General features: G+C 41.3%; 1 protein-coding gene across 1 annotated transcript in view; it reads right to left on the minus strand.

The window, feature by feature from the left end:
- Positions 1–7,826: 7,826 nt before the first annotated feature.
- Positions 7,827–15,237, minus strand: part of LOC119739366 (protein spire homolog 1-like) — a 46,634-nt gene continuing 39,223 nt past the window's right edge. The window contains exons 14-15 of the mRNA XM_038214281.1: positions 14,728–14,865; positions 7,827–8,399 (exon numbers count right to left, since the gene is read on the minus strand). Of these exons, the coding sequence (XP_038070209.1) occupies positions 8,006–8,399; positions 14,728–14,865 (532 nt within the window). The 3' untranslated portion in view covers positions 7,827–8,005. The remainder of the gene's footprint in view (positions 8,400–14,727; positions 14,866–15,237) is intronic.

Consider the following 15,237-nt stretch of genomic DNA (forward strand, 5'->3'; position numbering starts at 1 on the left):
ACGTGCTGTGTTCAACTTTGAATGTGAGCTGAAATGTGTATCGTTCATAATGAAGCGAAGTGCAGAAGGAAGACGCACTTTAGCCGATCCGCCGTATGATGTGAACGTTTATTTCAAACAAGCTACCGATGCACAGGCAGTAGCCTATTACGGTACTGTCTTTGTTAGTTCAATTGCCTTGAAATGACAAAAGCGCGATTGATGATCATTTAGACTCAGCCACGGTAAATTTATGAAACTTATGGAAGACGATGTGAATGTCTGATGACTGGTCTGTCATGTAGGCTTTAGCGATCAAGATGGCCTCCACTGTTCCATGTTACGCTGAGACAACACTGGTGTATACACGTATGAGCAGCTGCTCGCAATAAATATGGCCTACTTGGGGCGATGCAAGATTTCTTTATGCACGGTAGTATACCGATCACTCAGTCCGATCCAGTAAGTTCATCCGTGCAGCATGAATGTAACCAATTGTCTAACACATGGCTTTCCAACATTCAGGACAGAATCCATGAATCAGGAAATGTTACTTGTTAGCTGTATCCTGAAATCTACGAACTGAGCTGTATGCGCCAGTCACCGAGGCGGCACACGGTAATTTTATGCACAGCACGAACGTACGTTGTAGACATGCAGTAAAAGTACATGCACAAAGCACAAAGCATACGACCTACGTGCGCTCACAGTGCACGTACACGTACGTACTAGCTATGCATACAAATCGAATTCAGTGCATTATGCAAGGCTGGTGTGCACGCACAAGTAAACAGCCGTACGTGCAGGCGTGTAGATTTTTTGCCAACCGCGTGACCTGCAAAAACTCCATTTGAGGAAACTTGCACATTCGTATTCCTCCATGCCATGCTCGCACTAATATAGGGCCTACAACTAAAGTTAAACTCATCAGGATCTTTGAAGGGCCGGGAACCGGCGCGAGAAATTGAAGTAATAAAATACAAGAGACAAAATTCTGGAATTAAAAAAAAGGACTTTTAATATCTACAAAAACTTGAAGACTTCAGAAAACTAGTTGAAGTTCAAAACCAACACTGGACTGAACTCAGAAATAAGAAAAGACCAAAACCAAGAAGACTAAAAAAAAATAAAGTAATCTAAAACCAAAAACTTTAAAGCCAAAAGCCAATTCTTAATTTAAAAAAAAATACGCCTGGAATTTAAAACTCCCAAAAACAGAAAAGTCAATCTATTTTTCAGACGGTTGCAGATGCCAAATAAAGGGGAAAAAGAAGTTAAATAAAAACTTGACATACAAGCCCAAATCTAGTATTAAGAAAAAAAAGAGAATTTGTTGTAGGGCACAGGGAACGCAACTCCTCACAAAAGGAATCAAAGATATATACAGGGTGATAAGTAAAAAAAAAAACACCCAACTGTCGGGACCATTGTTTTAGTAAAGTTCTGCATTTGTAGCAATTTCAAAATCTAGGATATGAAAGCCCAATTCATAAGCTTTCTTTTTGTACAAACATCATTCAAATCACTTATGTCATTTTCAAGTTACGGAATTTTAAACACAACCACCGTTTTAAAAATCAGTCCACTCACGGATCACAAAAAGGAAAGTGTTCTTTCAGAAAAACAGGGAAGAATCTCAAACTTAAACGGACTTTCAACCTTACTGAATAAAATAAAGTAAAATCAAGTCGAAATAAAACTAGGAAACTTTAAAAAAAAAAAAAAAAAAAAAAAAGACACTTTCATCAGAAAACTAATGATTCACCATGAAAGGTTAAACATATAGAGCTTGCTCTATGGATGAAACAACCATCATCGAAAGAAGTGAAACACTTATATGTCTTAATTGAGCAAATTAAACAAGGAACAACTTTCAGTTGTCAAGTTTTAAATACAATGTATGTTCCTTTGAAAGAAACATACATTGTATTAAAACTTCAATGTTCCTTTGAAAGGAATAAACACTGTTATTTAGAAAAAAACTTTAAAAATGAAAGTTCTTCAAAAGGTGACCAGAACACCAGATTGAACATACTCTAACTGTAAGAACTAACAAACTGAAAAGAAAAACTGAAATGAACTCTTGAAAATAATTATACATAATTAAAAGAAGACAATAATACAACTGAAATCTCACCAATGACTCCACAAGCAGACAAACCCAAGCTGGATTCACCACTTCAGTTAGGAGGAGAAGATAATTATATGAGTTGTCTGCTGGCTGAGCTAGGTGTGGTTTGACCATGGAGGAAGGAATAGACTCCTTCCTACCATGGTTTTACCGTACAGCAACTTATGGTTTAGACCAGTAAATAGACTGCCATAGACTTCAGTGATAATTAGCCGCACTTCCCCAAATTATTAAAAAATACTCACGACTCTCCAAGGTGTTTGAGACACACATCAAATTAAAGTTCATTTCATCATCTCTCATTTTCTGTTCATTTTTTTTGGGGGGGGGGGGTAACCGATGACTTTTGGGAGAAAATTCCATCCGAAGATGATCACCCCTTACAAGTAGTCCTGAAGCCCATCGCCATTTTGAAAATAGGACGCCTATCGCTGCGTTAAAAAAATAGAGCCATTTTAGGGCCTAATTCCATCCAAATTTAACACTAATACGAGATCGCAGTCCTCTGCACGGCTTCCACCGTACCTTTATTTATTTTATATTTTACAAATCCTCATGTTCACGGCCCTCCAAATGTTCTAATACCAGAGAATCGTAGGCAATTTCGGGCCTGTACTGGCCTGCACACAGGGACTATAGTGGGCTTAAATACACAGACAGGGGGACACACAGCTAAGAAAGGGGGGGGGGCATCTAAACTAAACCTAAAATGATTTTATCTTCTCTTAGAGGAGCTACTACTATGTCAAATACACAAAAATAATGAAAATGTTCAAGTAAAACTTGGCCCTGCCACTTCCCGCTTGCCTTCTGTTATCGATTTTCACTCCGAAAAATAATCGTTTTATTCGCTTTTTTCTACCGATATAAAAGATATTAATTAACTTTTGAAGCAGACATGGAATGAAATGAATGCGCCCACGTTTAATTATGCAAAAAATACTTTAATAATTGCGCATAAATTGCGGCCCGACAATAATTCGGGAGAAACATGCACGGTACATAAGAGGCGCAAAGACAACCCAAAATAAAAGCCTTTTTAAGACGGTTGCAGACGCCAAAATAAGAAAAGGTAAGGCTATTTTTTCATTTTAATAAAACATCTAACTTCTAAACTGATTTCAAGTAAAAATCGACGTTGTTGAAGAGCACTGGGACAGATATATTTGAAGAAAGCCTAATTAATTTTGTTGTAGAAAAAATTGCGGTAATTGGCCCCTTGCATGGTGTAATGGCAGCTGCTCGAAAGCGAGGCTAAGCGTGCAAGATACTCAAAATCGCACTGCCCAGGCCTCCTAAGTACCATTGGCAGCGTAGCTGGAACTCGGGGGCAAGGGAATTTTTCCCATTTTGTAAAATGATATTGAACTCCACCGCACGTACACACGCATTCTGATCCCTGCTCTGGGCCTCCAGGTACTTTGTTTGCCCCCCCCCCCCCCCTCCAAGAAGCTGCAACTGATTTCTAGAAAGGCAAATCAAATCTTTAAGATCCCTGACCAAAGCTTTCTAGCCCGAGACTTGGTAACGCGACTCTATTATTGATTTTACATATATGTTGCTGGAGTTTCTGCCAAAAAAAATAAGAAATGACCATGAACAACTCGTACAAAAAAATACTGACAAATTGACACATGAAAATCAACTTGTGTATTCTTTATTCCTGGACCCACCTTGCATATTTATTTCTCCATATTCACAACGATCATTATTTATACCTTCCCTGCAAATTTACATCTGGTGTTTATAGACAATTCCGTATAGCACTGATACATTTCACAGCCATTTGAGCAAGAGTTGAAAGTTAATAAATAAAAAAAAAAGCATTTCACTTAGATCGGAGTTGATAACGATCCACCAAGTGGACACTAAAACTACCACAAACAAGTTTTTTCAGCTAATATTAAAAAAGTCTACATCCAGCAAAGGCTCAACTCCTTCAGTATTCAAGTTTACATTCATCTCCATTGGACAAAGTAAAAAAAAAAAAAAGTACTGTTGGGTTTTGCCGAACTATAATGGCAACATACTTATTCAAATGCAAATCAAACGAGAGCTTATTTGAAAAGAATTGCAGAGCTGTTTTTTTTAAGTACCCGGGTTTCAACAGTGCATGGCATCCTGCCGGGGTGACCCGGATCATCGTCCGATTTGAAAAGACCGAATCTAAGCTAGGCTACATGCATGCACTTTGTGGGCATTCAGGCAAATTCACGCACAAAACATTCATGATTCATGTTCTGCTAGAGATGGTCCACAAGGTTACTGGTTGCACAGCATCGCTAGCATATTACCATTAGGCCCAGTAAAAATATTAACCAGTCTCTCACCCCTGTCCCTTTTTTTTTTTTCCCACCCACCTCTTTTATTTTTTTATCTCCAAGTTTCACATCGCATCTATGTTTTTGCACTATAGTTTCTGTTTTTTGTTTCCGGCAAAATTGTAGCTACATATGCAAGTTCAAAATCTGGTAGACAGGGTGATGGCTCCTTTGGACACAAAAGTATCAGCAAAAGAGTGGAGTAAATTGAAGAATCCATCCGCCATTTTGGAAAATCGCCATTTTTGGGGGAAAAGGGGGCCTCTTTTTTTCTCTCAAAAAGTCCAGACGAGACCTAGAAACAATATTTTTTTCAACATGGCCTTTCTAGTCATTATTCATGGACAGTACACCCACTCCATGAAAAATTCAACAGCAGTAAATGAAAGCTCTGCAGTATCTCGTCTGTGGAATACATGATTGTATCCCATAAACTGAATCCTGTACAAGTTGAATCCTATACAATCCCTTCGCATTTTATGGAGTAAAAAAGGCCTACTGTCTGCGCTAAAATCCAACAATTTGCACGCATTCTTCAACAATCCTCAACAATGACGCATTCTTTCAATTTGTAAAGTAGTTGATAATTAAAGGGAATATACAACATTTGTTTTTGCTGCAATTTTCAGAAATAAATGGATTTGGAGGATTAGTATGTTGTTAAATATTGTTAAACTGACAGCTTGTAGATGCTGGAAAAACCAAGAAAACTTATCATGTTCTTGTAGTCTGGTTCCCTGACCCCACTTTAGATGAATTGAAGCAATTAATACACTTTGGGGAATTGTAAGGTCAGAGATTTAGTCTAGCAGGCTTGTACCCCTTCATAGGTGTGTGATCAATTGCAAAGAAAAGTCAGAATAACTAAATATGAAAAATTAAAAACAGTTTTTGAAAAAAGCCAGTTTTCTCCAACGCTGGTCGGCCGACCAGCGTTCGAAAAATACAGTTTTTCTTGAAAATGTCAGCCCACCAGGATCCACGATTTTAAAGGATGCTTTAGACTGTCAGTCCCTAACAATTCAGTAAGGTATTTTGTGGTAATTTGATCATTTCGTTTTTTGATGTTTGCAAATGTTGTATTTTCCCTTTAAATTAGGGACATCAAAGGATATAATATGAAGTCCAAAATACTTCAAAGCCAGGTCCAAATTTAAACCCGCAAACTATAATTTTGCTTACGCACGATGAACTAAGCAGAAATATGCAGATGACAATGGCAATTAAAAAACGTGTGCCATTTTTGCTTAAAACCCTGTTTTTGTTTATAAATGTGTGGCACTTTACAGAAGTCTGTGCTTAGCAGCTCATAAAATTGGACCGAGATCCTGGGAGTGCTGGATTTGAGCAGATGGGCTTGAGTAGTTCATAATTTAATGAGCACATTCTTACGATTATATACAACACACACTATACAATTATCATACATATTTATCACACTTTTACAGAGTCTAAAAGTTTACATTGCATTTTTTTTGGTATAAATGAATGCTTGAGCTATAGATTATAATATCTCAGTTTCTGCTTACAGTCACAAAAGACAGCCAATTTCAGTTTACGCCAGGAAACGATAATCATGGAAGACCAATGAAATGAAAATAAACGATACAAGAATAATGGTCTGCAATTCAACAGTCTAAGATAAAAGAGTAGTTCGGTCGTGTGGAATGTATTGTACTCCTCAGCAGCAAAGAGGCCCAAACATTACTGAATAAAATGAAGTACAACTTATTACAAAGAAATCTTGCACAATGCACCACCACTGGTCAAAATGTGTATCATTATCCCGTTATTGAGGATCGATAAGTAGTGTTCTAAGGTTGCATTGCTTAATCTCACCCGGGTCGACACGGGTCACCCCCGTGCCGTTCGATTAGATCTGACGTCATTCTCGGGGCTCACCGGGTCAGCCACCGCAGAAACTGCTCGTGGAGCAGAGTCACTGGTGGAAGTACGTCACGCATGCATTGTTCACTCCCTAGAAATGGACAAATATGGGGCCGGACAGCAGAAATCTCAAGTGGACTTAAAGGTTTATTTGAAGTCAAAAGGTAGTCATTTATTGAGTTCATTGCGACTTTCGAGGCTATCATTTCAGCCCAACTTTTTTTGAGTTTTGCAATTGCCTAAAAAGCAGTAAATCTCAAACTAAGACCCAATCCGAAACGGGCGTTTTGTCAGTGGCTACAGCCACGGCTAAGGCGTCATGTGAGGATCGTGATGGCACGCAGTTGAGCGTTCGATTAGCCCGGCTGTCGTGGCTGACCCGTCTGCCTTTACTCGTGTCGACCTGGGTGAGCTAAAATGAACACACCCAATATTAGGTTTTTGCCCTTCACCGACGTATAAACACTGCGTACTCAGTGTGTCCCCCCCCCCTCCCCCCCCCCCCCAAACGTATAAACACTGCATACTTATCATAAAAAATCACTTACCACTGGACCACTGAGATTGCGGGATGGGTTGGATGGTTGGAATTCGATGTTAACAGCGGATCCATCTTATGAATAACTAATGTTGTTAACCCATTAAGACCTGTACTACATTGTATTACATTGTGCTTATTCACTGAAGAATCAATCAAACCATAGAGTTCTGGGGCGGTTTTGGGCGCTCCAGTACAGTGAGTAATACAGGCAGGGCGGTTCTGGGCGCTACAGCTGGACTGAAGGACATATATGGTTCTAGGAGCAGGCCTTCGCTTGTTTCCACCAACCTTTCATCGGGCGCTAGTGAACTCTACATGTATATGTAATCCTGTTTTAAAATACCTGTAAAGGAAATGCAGGTGTTGCAAAGCATTGTGGGTACAATGTACGTGGATTTCTTGCGCATGGGTCATGCGCGCATGGAAATACTGGCTTCAGGTCACTGTCAATACAAAAATATATCTAATGAAAGCTCTAAGAAATAAGAGGTCAACATCACCTTTGAATAGGGCTCCCTCTACAGTCCCTGTAAAGTTCTTCTGCGCTTTTTTTTTCTGCCAAGGAATATCCAATATCAAACCCTCTAACTTCTGCGATCTGTAAAAACTCTGTTAGTTCACAGACACGACAAAGATTGACAAGTACACAAACTGACAAGCAACCGACAAATTAGTCTGAGCATCACCCGTTCTCCACGGAGCCCTATCTCTCCGGTTGAACGTCTGACATCTCCTGACAAGCAAATTTATGCAAGCAGCGCGCCAGCCAATCGAAGTTGACTAAATCGTGACGTCATTTCATTCCCAAATCAGGACTAACACTGTGATTGGTCAATTCGAGTGCAGTGTTTTGTAATACAACAACAGCTGGGAGCACATTCGCGTAACATGATACCGAGCGCTGCGCGCCATGACAGTTTTTTTTAAATCCATGTCTATGAGGCGCAACGGGTGAATGACTGAAGACCCGATGGGCCTATAGAAAGCGCCCGCTGACTGGTCGAAATCTAGGAAGTCAAGATGCGGGGTCTTGCCTAATTAATCGGCAAATGTGGTTGCCTGTAATACTATTACATAGACTACTGACAAATGAGCATAACTATGAAGAGTCACATTTTAAAATGACGAAAGGATGAACATTAACCCTCATGTATTGTCTGTGTGGCCGCTTTCAGTATCGCTGTGTCTGCTGTCCTGTTTGTGAAGGCTTCTGTCACTATGTGCGCTTCGGTTGCTGCCTGTGCTCCTATCACTGTGTGCGCTATGCTGGCTGTGCTGGCTGTGCTGGCTGTGCTGGCTGTCCACACTGCACTGTTTAGGTAGCCGCGGGGGCGAGTTCAGCTTGAACTCCGTCCCCTGGTGGCTGGTGCCGTTGATGCGGCTGGCCTGCTGGCTGGCCCGCACCGCTTCCTTCAAGAAGTCTTTGCATTCACAGCAGACCATGTCCAGTTGCTCCTTGGGGATGTTGGTTTGCCTTTCTCGCCTCCATAGCCTGGGGGACCCCTCAGGGCTTACTGAGGGGGTGGGGGGCTCCGAGTGGCTGCAGGAATGGAACATAAATATCAAATTATTGTTTAATGGTTTATACAATGTTTCATTAAAATGGAATGCCCCCGTTTTACTACCATGGGCGTCAATCATTGGGGAGACAGTGGGACATGTCCCCCCCCCCCCCCCCCACTTTTTGAAGGATGGGGGACACAATATCAAATGCCCCCCCCCCCCCAGATTTTTGAACTCGTGTGTCTCATTTACAGGGCCATATTATGTACTGTTTAGGTAGCCGCTAAAAATAAAATTGGTTAAAGTTGTCAGAAATTGCCTCAGATCGCACCACAGAGCATCTAGAATCCAAAAGTTTTGGGCCCTTAGCGGGCCCCAAACCCCACGCTGTAAGGGCTTCGCACTTCGCACTTGCATTAGTTCTGATCAAGGTATATGTCTCCCCTCCCCCCACTTTTGAATAGCGATTGACACCCCTGACAATAATGATTACCAGCAATTGCAAAAGAAGAAGTGAATAGCCATGACTACTGCCAAGACCCAAACTGCCGCTTGTCTCCCAAACATCAAACTGTGTGTGCAGTGGCGTCACCAGACTTTTCAGTCTGGGGGGCACAGGGGGGGGGGGGCACCAGCATTTGATGGGGGGAACTTAGGTGGATACGGATCGCCGTCCTGGGGGAGGGGTCTAAGGGGAGGTCCCCTTTGAAAATTTTCGCATACGGAGGATGGGCTAGATGCAAAATGGTGCCACATTTGATGCTAAATTCGATCTGAAGATATCTCCAGAAATTGCTATTTAACCAACTCAGATGATGGGAGTTGAATATAACAAAATATATATATTTTTTTTTACCAACCCAAATCTCAGATGGGGGGGCACTCGGGGGGGCACTAGGTTTTCCAGGGGGGGCACGTGCCCCCCCTGGCCCCCCCTTGGCGACGCCACTGTGTGTGTGTGACACTAATATGCGCGGAAATTTGTACAAAAAGCAGAAAGCTTGTTGTTTGACTTTTTATGCTCAATTTGAAGAGAACTCTTGACAAAAATGCAAACTGCTCTTAACATGACACAACTCCCCTTCTGATTTTACATTTCAAAGGCTTTAAAGAAAGAAAAAGAAAACAAAACTATAACATCCATCAAGGCAAATATAAAATCACTTTTCTTGCTAGATCCATTTTTAACTTTTGGAACCACTCTTAACAAAATTTAAAACAGCTCATTTAATGGGGGACTGAAAATGCTGCTAGAAAATTAATAGCGGACTAAATTTGGTGCCGGAAAACTTTTCCCCTAATTTGGACTTATATTACTACATACAAACTTTGTAAACTTTGTGAAATGTTTGATAATTTGCCAGCCTGAAAATTATAAAGTAGTTTGATTACCTTTGAAGGCGAAAGAGTAATAAGCTAACCAGGTTACCCACATGTTTATTACTCACGCCTCGCACAAGTTTCTTGAACTTTGATTTTTATGAATCAGTATGAAAAATCAGCGCTGTTTGTTGTAAACTTTCCGATCAGATAAGGGCATGAAAGAAAATGGAGGTGCATCTGATTAACTGCCATGTCGACGAACTAGTATATCATTGTGCTATCTGTGCGACTGCACTGGGGTAAACACTTTCCATGTATACATGAACTTATTTAACGAAAAGGAGTTGGTGACTTGCGCAAGCTTAACCCCAAAATAGATTCAAATTTTTGTCAATGCACGTGCCTAAGAGGGTCAGTAGTAGGTGACACTACACTGCAACGCTGTGCAATGTTTGAACAAACTGCCTTTGAAAATTCCATTTGGATTTGGAGTGAGTTAGGACTTGACTTGATTAACATGGAACTTGGGCAGAGTGTCTTGAGACTATACTTGACCAGAGTGACTTGAGACTTGATCAGAGTGACTTGAGACTTGACTAGAGTGACTTGAGACTTGACCAGAGTGACTTGAGACTTGACCAGAGTGTATGGAGATTTGACCAGAGTGACTTGAGACATGACCAGATAATGACTTGAGACTTGACCAGAGTGACTTGATACCTGCCCTTAGTGACATGAGACATGACCAGGTTGGCTTGAGACTTGACCAGAGTGACTTGAGACTAGACCTTCGTGACCTGAGACTTGACCAGAGTGACTTGAGACTTGACCAGAGTGACTTGAGACATGACCAGAGTGACTTGCGACTTGACCAGATTGACTTGAGACTTGACCTTAGTGACCTGAGACTTGACCAGAGTGACTTGAGACTTGAACAGAGTGACTTGAGACTTGAACAGAGTCACCAGAGTGACTTGAGACTTGACCTTAGTGACTTGAGACTTGACCTTAGTGACTTGAGACTTGACCAGAGTGACTTGAGACTTGACCAGAGTGACTTGAGACTTGACCAGAGTGACTTGAGACTTGACCAGAGTGACTTGAGACTTGACCAAAGTGACTTGAGACTTGACCTTGGTGACTTGAGACTCGACATGAGTGACGTGAGCCTCAACCAGAGTGACTTGAGACTTGACCAGAGTGACTTGAGACTTGTCCAGAGTGACTTGAGACTTGACCAAAGTGACTTGAGACTAATAACCTTGGTGACTTGAGATTCGACATGAGTGACTTGAGCCTCAACCAGAGTGACAAGACTGGACGAGAGTGACTTGAGACTTGACCAGAGTGACTTGAGACTTGACCAGAGTGACTTGAGACTTGACCAGATAGTGACTTGATACTAGCCCTTAGTGACTTGAGACTTGACCAAAGTGACTTGAGACTTGACCAGAGTGACTTGAGACTTGACCAGAGTGACTTGACACGTGACCAGAGTGACTTGAGACCTGACCCCAGAGTGACTTGAGACCTGACCAGAGTGACTTGAGACTGCACTGGGGTAAACATTTTCCATGTATACATGAACTTTTTTTACGAAAAGGATTTGGTGACTTGCGCAAGCTTAACCCAAAAATAGATACAAATTTGTGTCAATGCACGTGCCAAAGAGGGGTCAGTAGTAGGTTACACTACACTGCAACGCTGTGCAATGTTTGTACAAACTGCCTTTGAAAACTCCATTTGGGTTTGGAGTGAGTTAAGACTTGAGTTGATTAACATGGGACTTGGGCAGAGTGTCTTGAGACATGATACTTGACCAGAGTGACTTGAGACTTGACCAGAGTGACTTGAGACTTGACCAGAGTGACTTGAGACTTGACCATGGTGACTTGAGACTTGACCAGAGTGACTTGAGACTTGACCAGAGTGACTTGAGACTCGTCCAGAGTGACTTGAGACTTGACCAGAGTGGTTTGAGACTTAAGCCAGAGTGACTAGCTAAGACTTGACCAGAGTGACTTGAGACTTGACCAGAGTGACTTGAGACTTGACCAGAGTGGTTTGAGACTTGGGCCAGAGTGACTAGCTAAGACTTGACCAGAGTGACTTGAGACTTGACCAGAGTGACTTGAGACTTGACAAGAGTGAATTGAGACTTGACCAGAGTGACTTGAGACTTGACCAGAGTGCATGACCTGAGACCTGACCAGAGTGACTTGAGACTTGACCAGAGTGACCTGAGACTTGACCAGAGTGACTTGAGACTTGACCAGAGTGACTTGAGACTTGACCAGAGTGACTTGAGACTTGACCTGAGTAAGTTGAGACTTGACTTGAGATTTGACTTCAGTGAATATAACGTGATAGGTGTGATCATCTCTTAGCAATGCTAGATATTTTCAATCTTTTCTTCCACAATAGGTCTTGATACATCATATTTCACAATTCACTTATGAACTTTCCACGTCCAAATTATTTTTTTCCCCAATTTATAATCCATAATTAAAGAGTCGTGTTATCTTTCCTGATAACCATTTCACCATCGTGTTCACCCCTGAAATCTAAAAACACACAGCTGCCATTGTTGGGTTCAAGCCATGGCAAACAAACTTCCAACTTCCGCACGGACACTATTTGAATAGTTCACAGGTAATATCATGTATGGTTTAATAAGTCTGTCAATAAACTTTTGCACAACAGACGTGAAATGCGCACAAAGTTTGTTGGCTTACAACCCCTCAACCTTTTAGTAGACACAAATAATGATAACTCTCAGCTGACAGTTCAGTGACAGTTCGGTGACAGCTCGTGGCTTTTCAACCAATCCCAATTTGGTTTTTTGCCTTTCGAACCAAAGTGCGTTCCCCGTTGAAGTTTAAAAATTGCTTCATGGTGGAGAATTTGAGGGTCTTTCTGCATATAAACATGTAGACACTCACTGAACATGCTGAAGCAGTTTTACAAGAAAAGTCCAATATTGCTTCTTTCAAGTACAGTATATACTCGACGTCTTGAATTGAATAATTTTGAGGAAAAACCGCTGAAACATCATGAACCAAACTAAATTCTTTCCTGACTGAATTAAACTGAATACAGGTTTCGAAATTAGCGGTAGCCCGCTAGCCAAATGCTCGTCAAAACGGCGGCGGGCTAGTCAAACTATTCCTTAAGTAGCCCGGCTGGTGAGTCAAAATATTATTGGGATACGGCAAAAATGAAAGGACAGGAAGAAATAAATCACTCAATTCAGAAAGAAAACCTCATCAATTTGTGTCTCGTTTTCCAATTGTTTTAAAAGGTTAAATTATTAGATCTGTTTATATTTAAAAACACTGACAAAATTGCCTCAGAATTGAGCCTGAAAATGCGCCATTTTGTATTTGAGATAAAAAAAAATGCGGGCTAGTGAAAATGCCCGCGGGCTAGTTAAGAGGTTGTTTCAGTAGCCCGGCTGGCTAGTGAACAAAAAAGTTAAGGTTGAACCCTGCTGAATGTGTCCAAAATTTAATTCAACAATACAAAAATGGTGGTCAAGGTACTCCATTATCATAACCCCTGCACGTCAGACCAATCAAACATTCCAAAGAGCCTTTCGTCTCCCTGTGGCATACACAGCTTGATGCTGCTATTTCGGTACAAAAGGCTCACTTCAAACACAACACTGTCCCTGCCTTTACAGGTACCCAGTGGTAAAGAGAAGCAATTGGGACAAAGTGTCTTGCCCAAGGACACACGCCCTCCAGGACACTACAGTCTAGACATGAACCCACAGTTTACAGAATTTGAATTCCATGCTCCAGATCAAAAGGCCACAGTACGGCACTCCACACTGGCACAGCTCTGCCCCGCGCACCACGCAATCATTCAGATTTCCCACAAAACAACACTTTGCTTGAATTTCACCTTATCCGCAACTCGTATATTGTGCACAAAGTTTAATAATAATACTGGAGTCTTATATCACACACCTATCTACCAACAATTAGGTACTCAAGGGGCTGGAAATTATGTCTATTTTCAAAGACAGGTACCGGTAAATGAAGTTTATGAGAGATATGAGATTCATTATGTAGCACCTTTTATAAGGGTTTACAAGGTGCTGCGGCGCATATTGCAGCCACTGCCAGAAACACCAGGGCAAACCCCTTCTCTTAGCGATAAGTGTTACTGGGTTCTTTAACGTGCATTACACACACGGCTTTACGTCCCATCTGAAGGACAAAGCAATAATGGTAAAGCGCCTTGCTGAAGAGCACAAGCACCATGTTCCCCATCAGGATTGGAACTCACACACCACGGCACACGAGTCGAACACCATAACCATTGGACCACAGCACCCCACTATTTAAACCTAAACAGTTAAGTGCAACTAGTTCAAAATCCTGCATTAGATTTTGAGCAATGCTGTTTCTGAAATTATGACATGCAACTGATTTCACTGTACCTGACCAAGGTATCCACACATATACTTTGTGACTGTGTTCCCACCCATCTGTCCAATATACTCAAACATTTCTAACTGTGTTGGCCCCATAGAGCTATATTAAATTACTAGAGCGCTAACTTCGTGTACAAAGTAATGCATGCTGGGCGCATCCATGTTTGTGCACAAACCTATGGAGACCTAGAAATTTTGTTCGACTTTTGTACGGCTATTTGCATATCTGCGTTTGTATTCCAAACCAGTGCGTTATCAAAGCCAATACGCCCAAAACCGAAACGCACGATCAGCAAATGAGCGTCATTTTGCTCTACGCAAACAGCGCAACGCGTGCGCGTATTCGCTGCAGATGCTTTTTGTCATCACGTTTTTTTGAACCGTCATGACGCGCTTAAGTTGTTTGCGTATGTTCTACTTGCGCGTTGCATGTAGAGTACACTTTCAAAATTCAATCCATCTAATTTCATTATGTTCTACAAACACGCACATGAATTAAAAATGTCTGCGCCCAGGACGGCTTCAAAGCGTCTCCGCGCGCAGAATGAGGAGTTAGCACTCTAGTAATTTAATATAGCTCTATGGTTGGCCTTGACTCTACCTTTTGTACAGTTGTGAGTTGTGTCCCCCGAATGTTGGGCTCTTCTTGGGACTCGTGGGACTCAGTGACTCGATGGGAATCTGGAGGAAGTGCCCGCGTGGCAGGTACATCTTCTTGGTGCAGATGGTACAGATCAGCCTGATTATGACCATCAGCAAGGAACAGCAATAATACAACGCTTGTCAAATATTAATCTGGCATAATTTACAGAGTTGAACATTTTTTTTTTCATTTTTTTTTCGTAAGGTAACAAATTAACAAAAACGCATACAAGAAATAATTTTACCAATCCAAAAACTTGAAGTTCAACTTTCTGAAGATTTTTCAAAGATGGAAATGAAAATAATTAACAAAAATATTATTTAAAAAAAAGGTCTAAAGAGTAACTGAATTCGGTTCTAGAGTACAAGGCCTGTATAGCTTAAAAATGTTAATGATTAAAATCGAGATAAAAACAAATTCCGTACACCAGATACCAGCTAAAATGGCATTCTGGGTGATCTCCAAAAA

Source organism: Patiria miniata, unplaced genomic scaffold (assembly GCF_015706575.1).
Source record: "Patiria miniata isolate m_02_andy unplaced genomic scaffold, ASM1570657v1 HiC_scaffold_30, whole genome shotgun sequence".
NCBI classification, from domain to species: Eukaryota; Metazoa; Echinodermata; class Asteroidea; order Valvatida; family Asterinidae; genus Patiria; species Patiria miniata.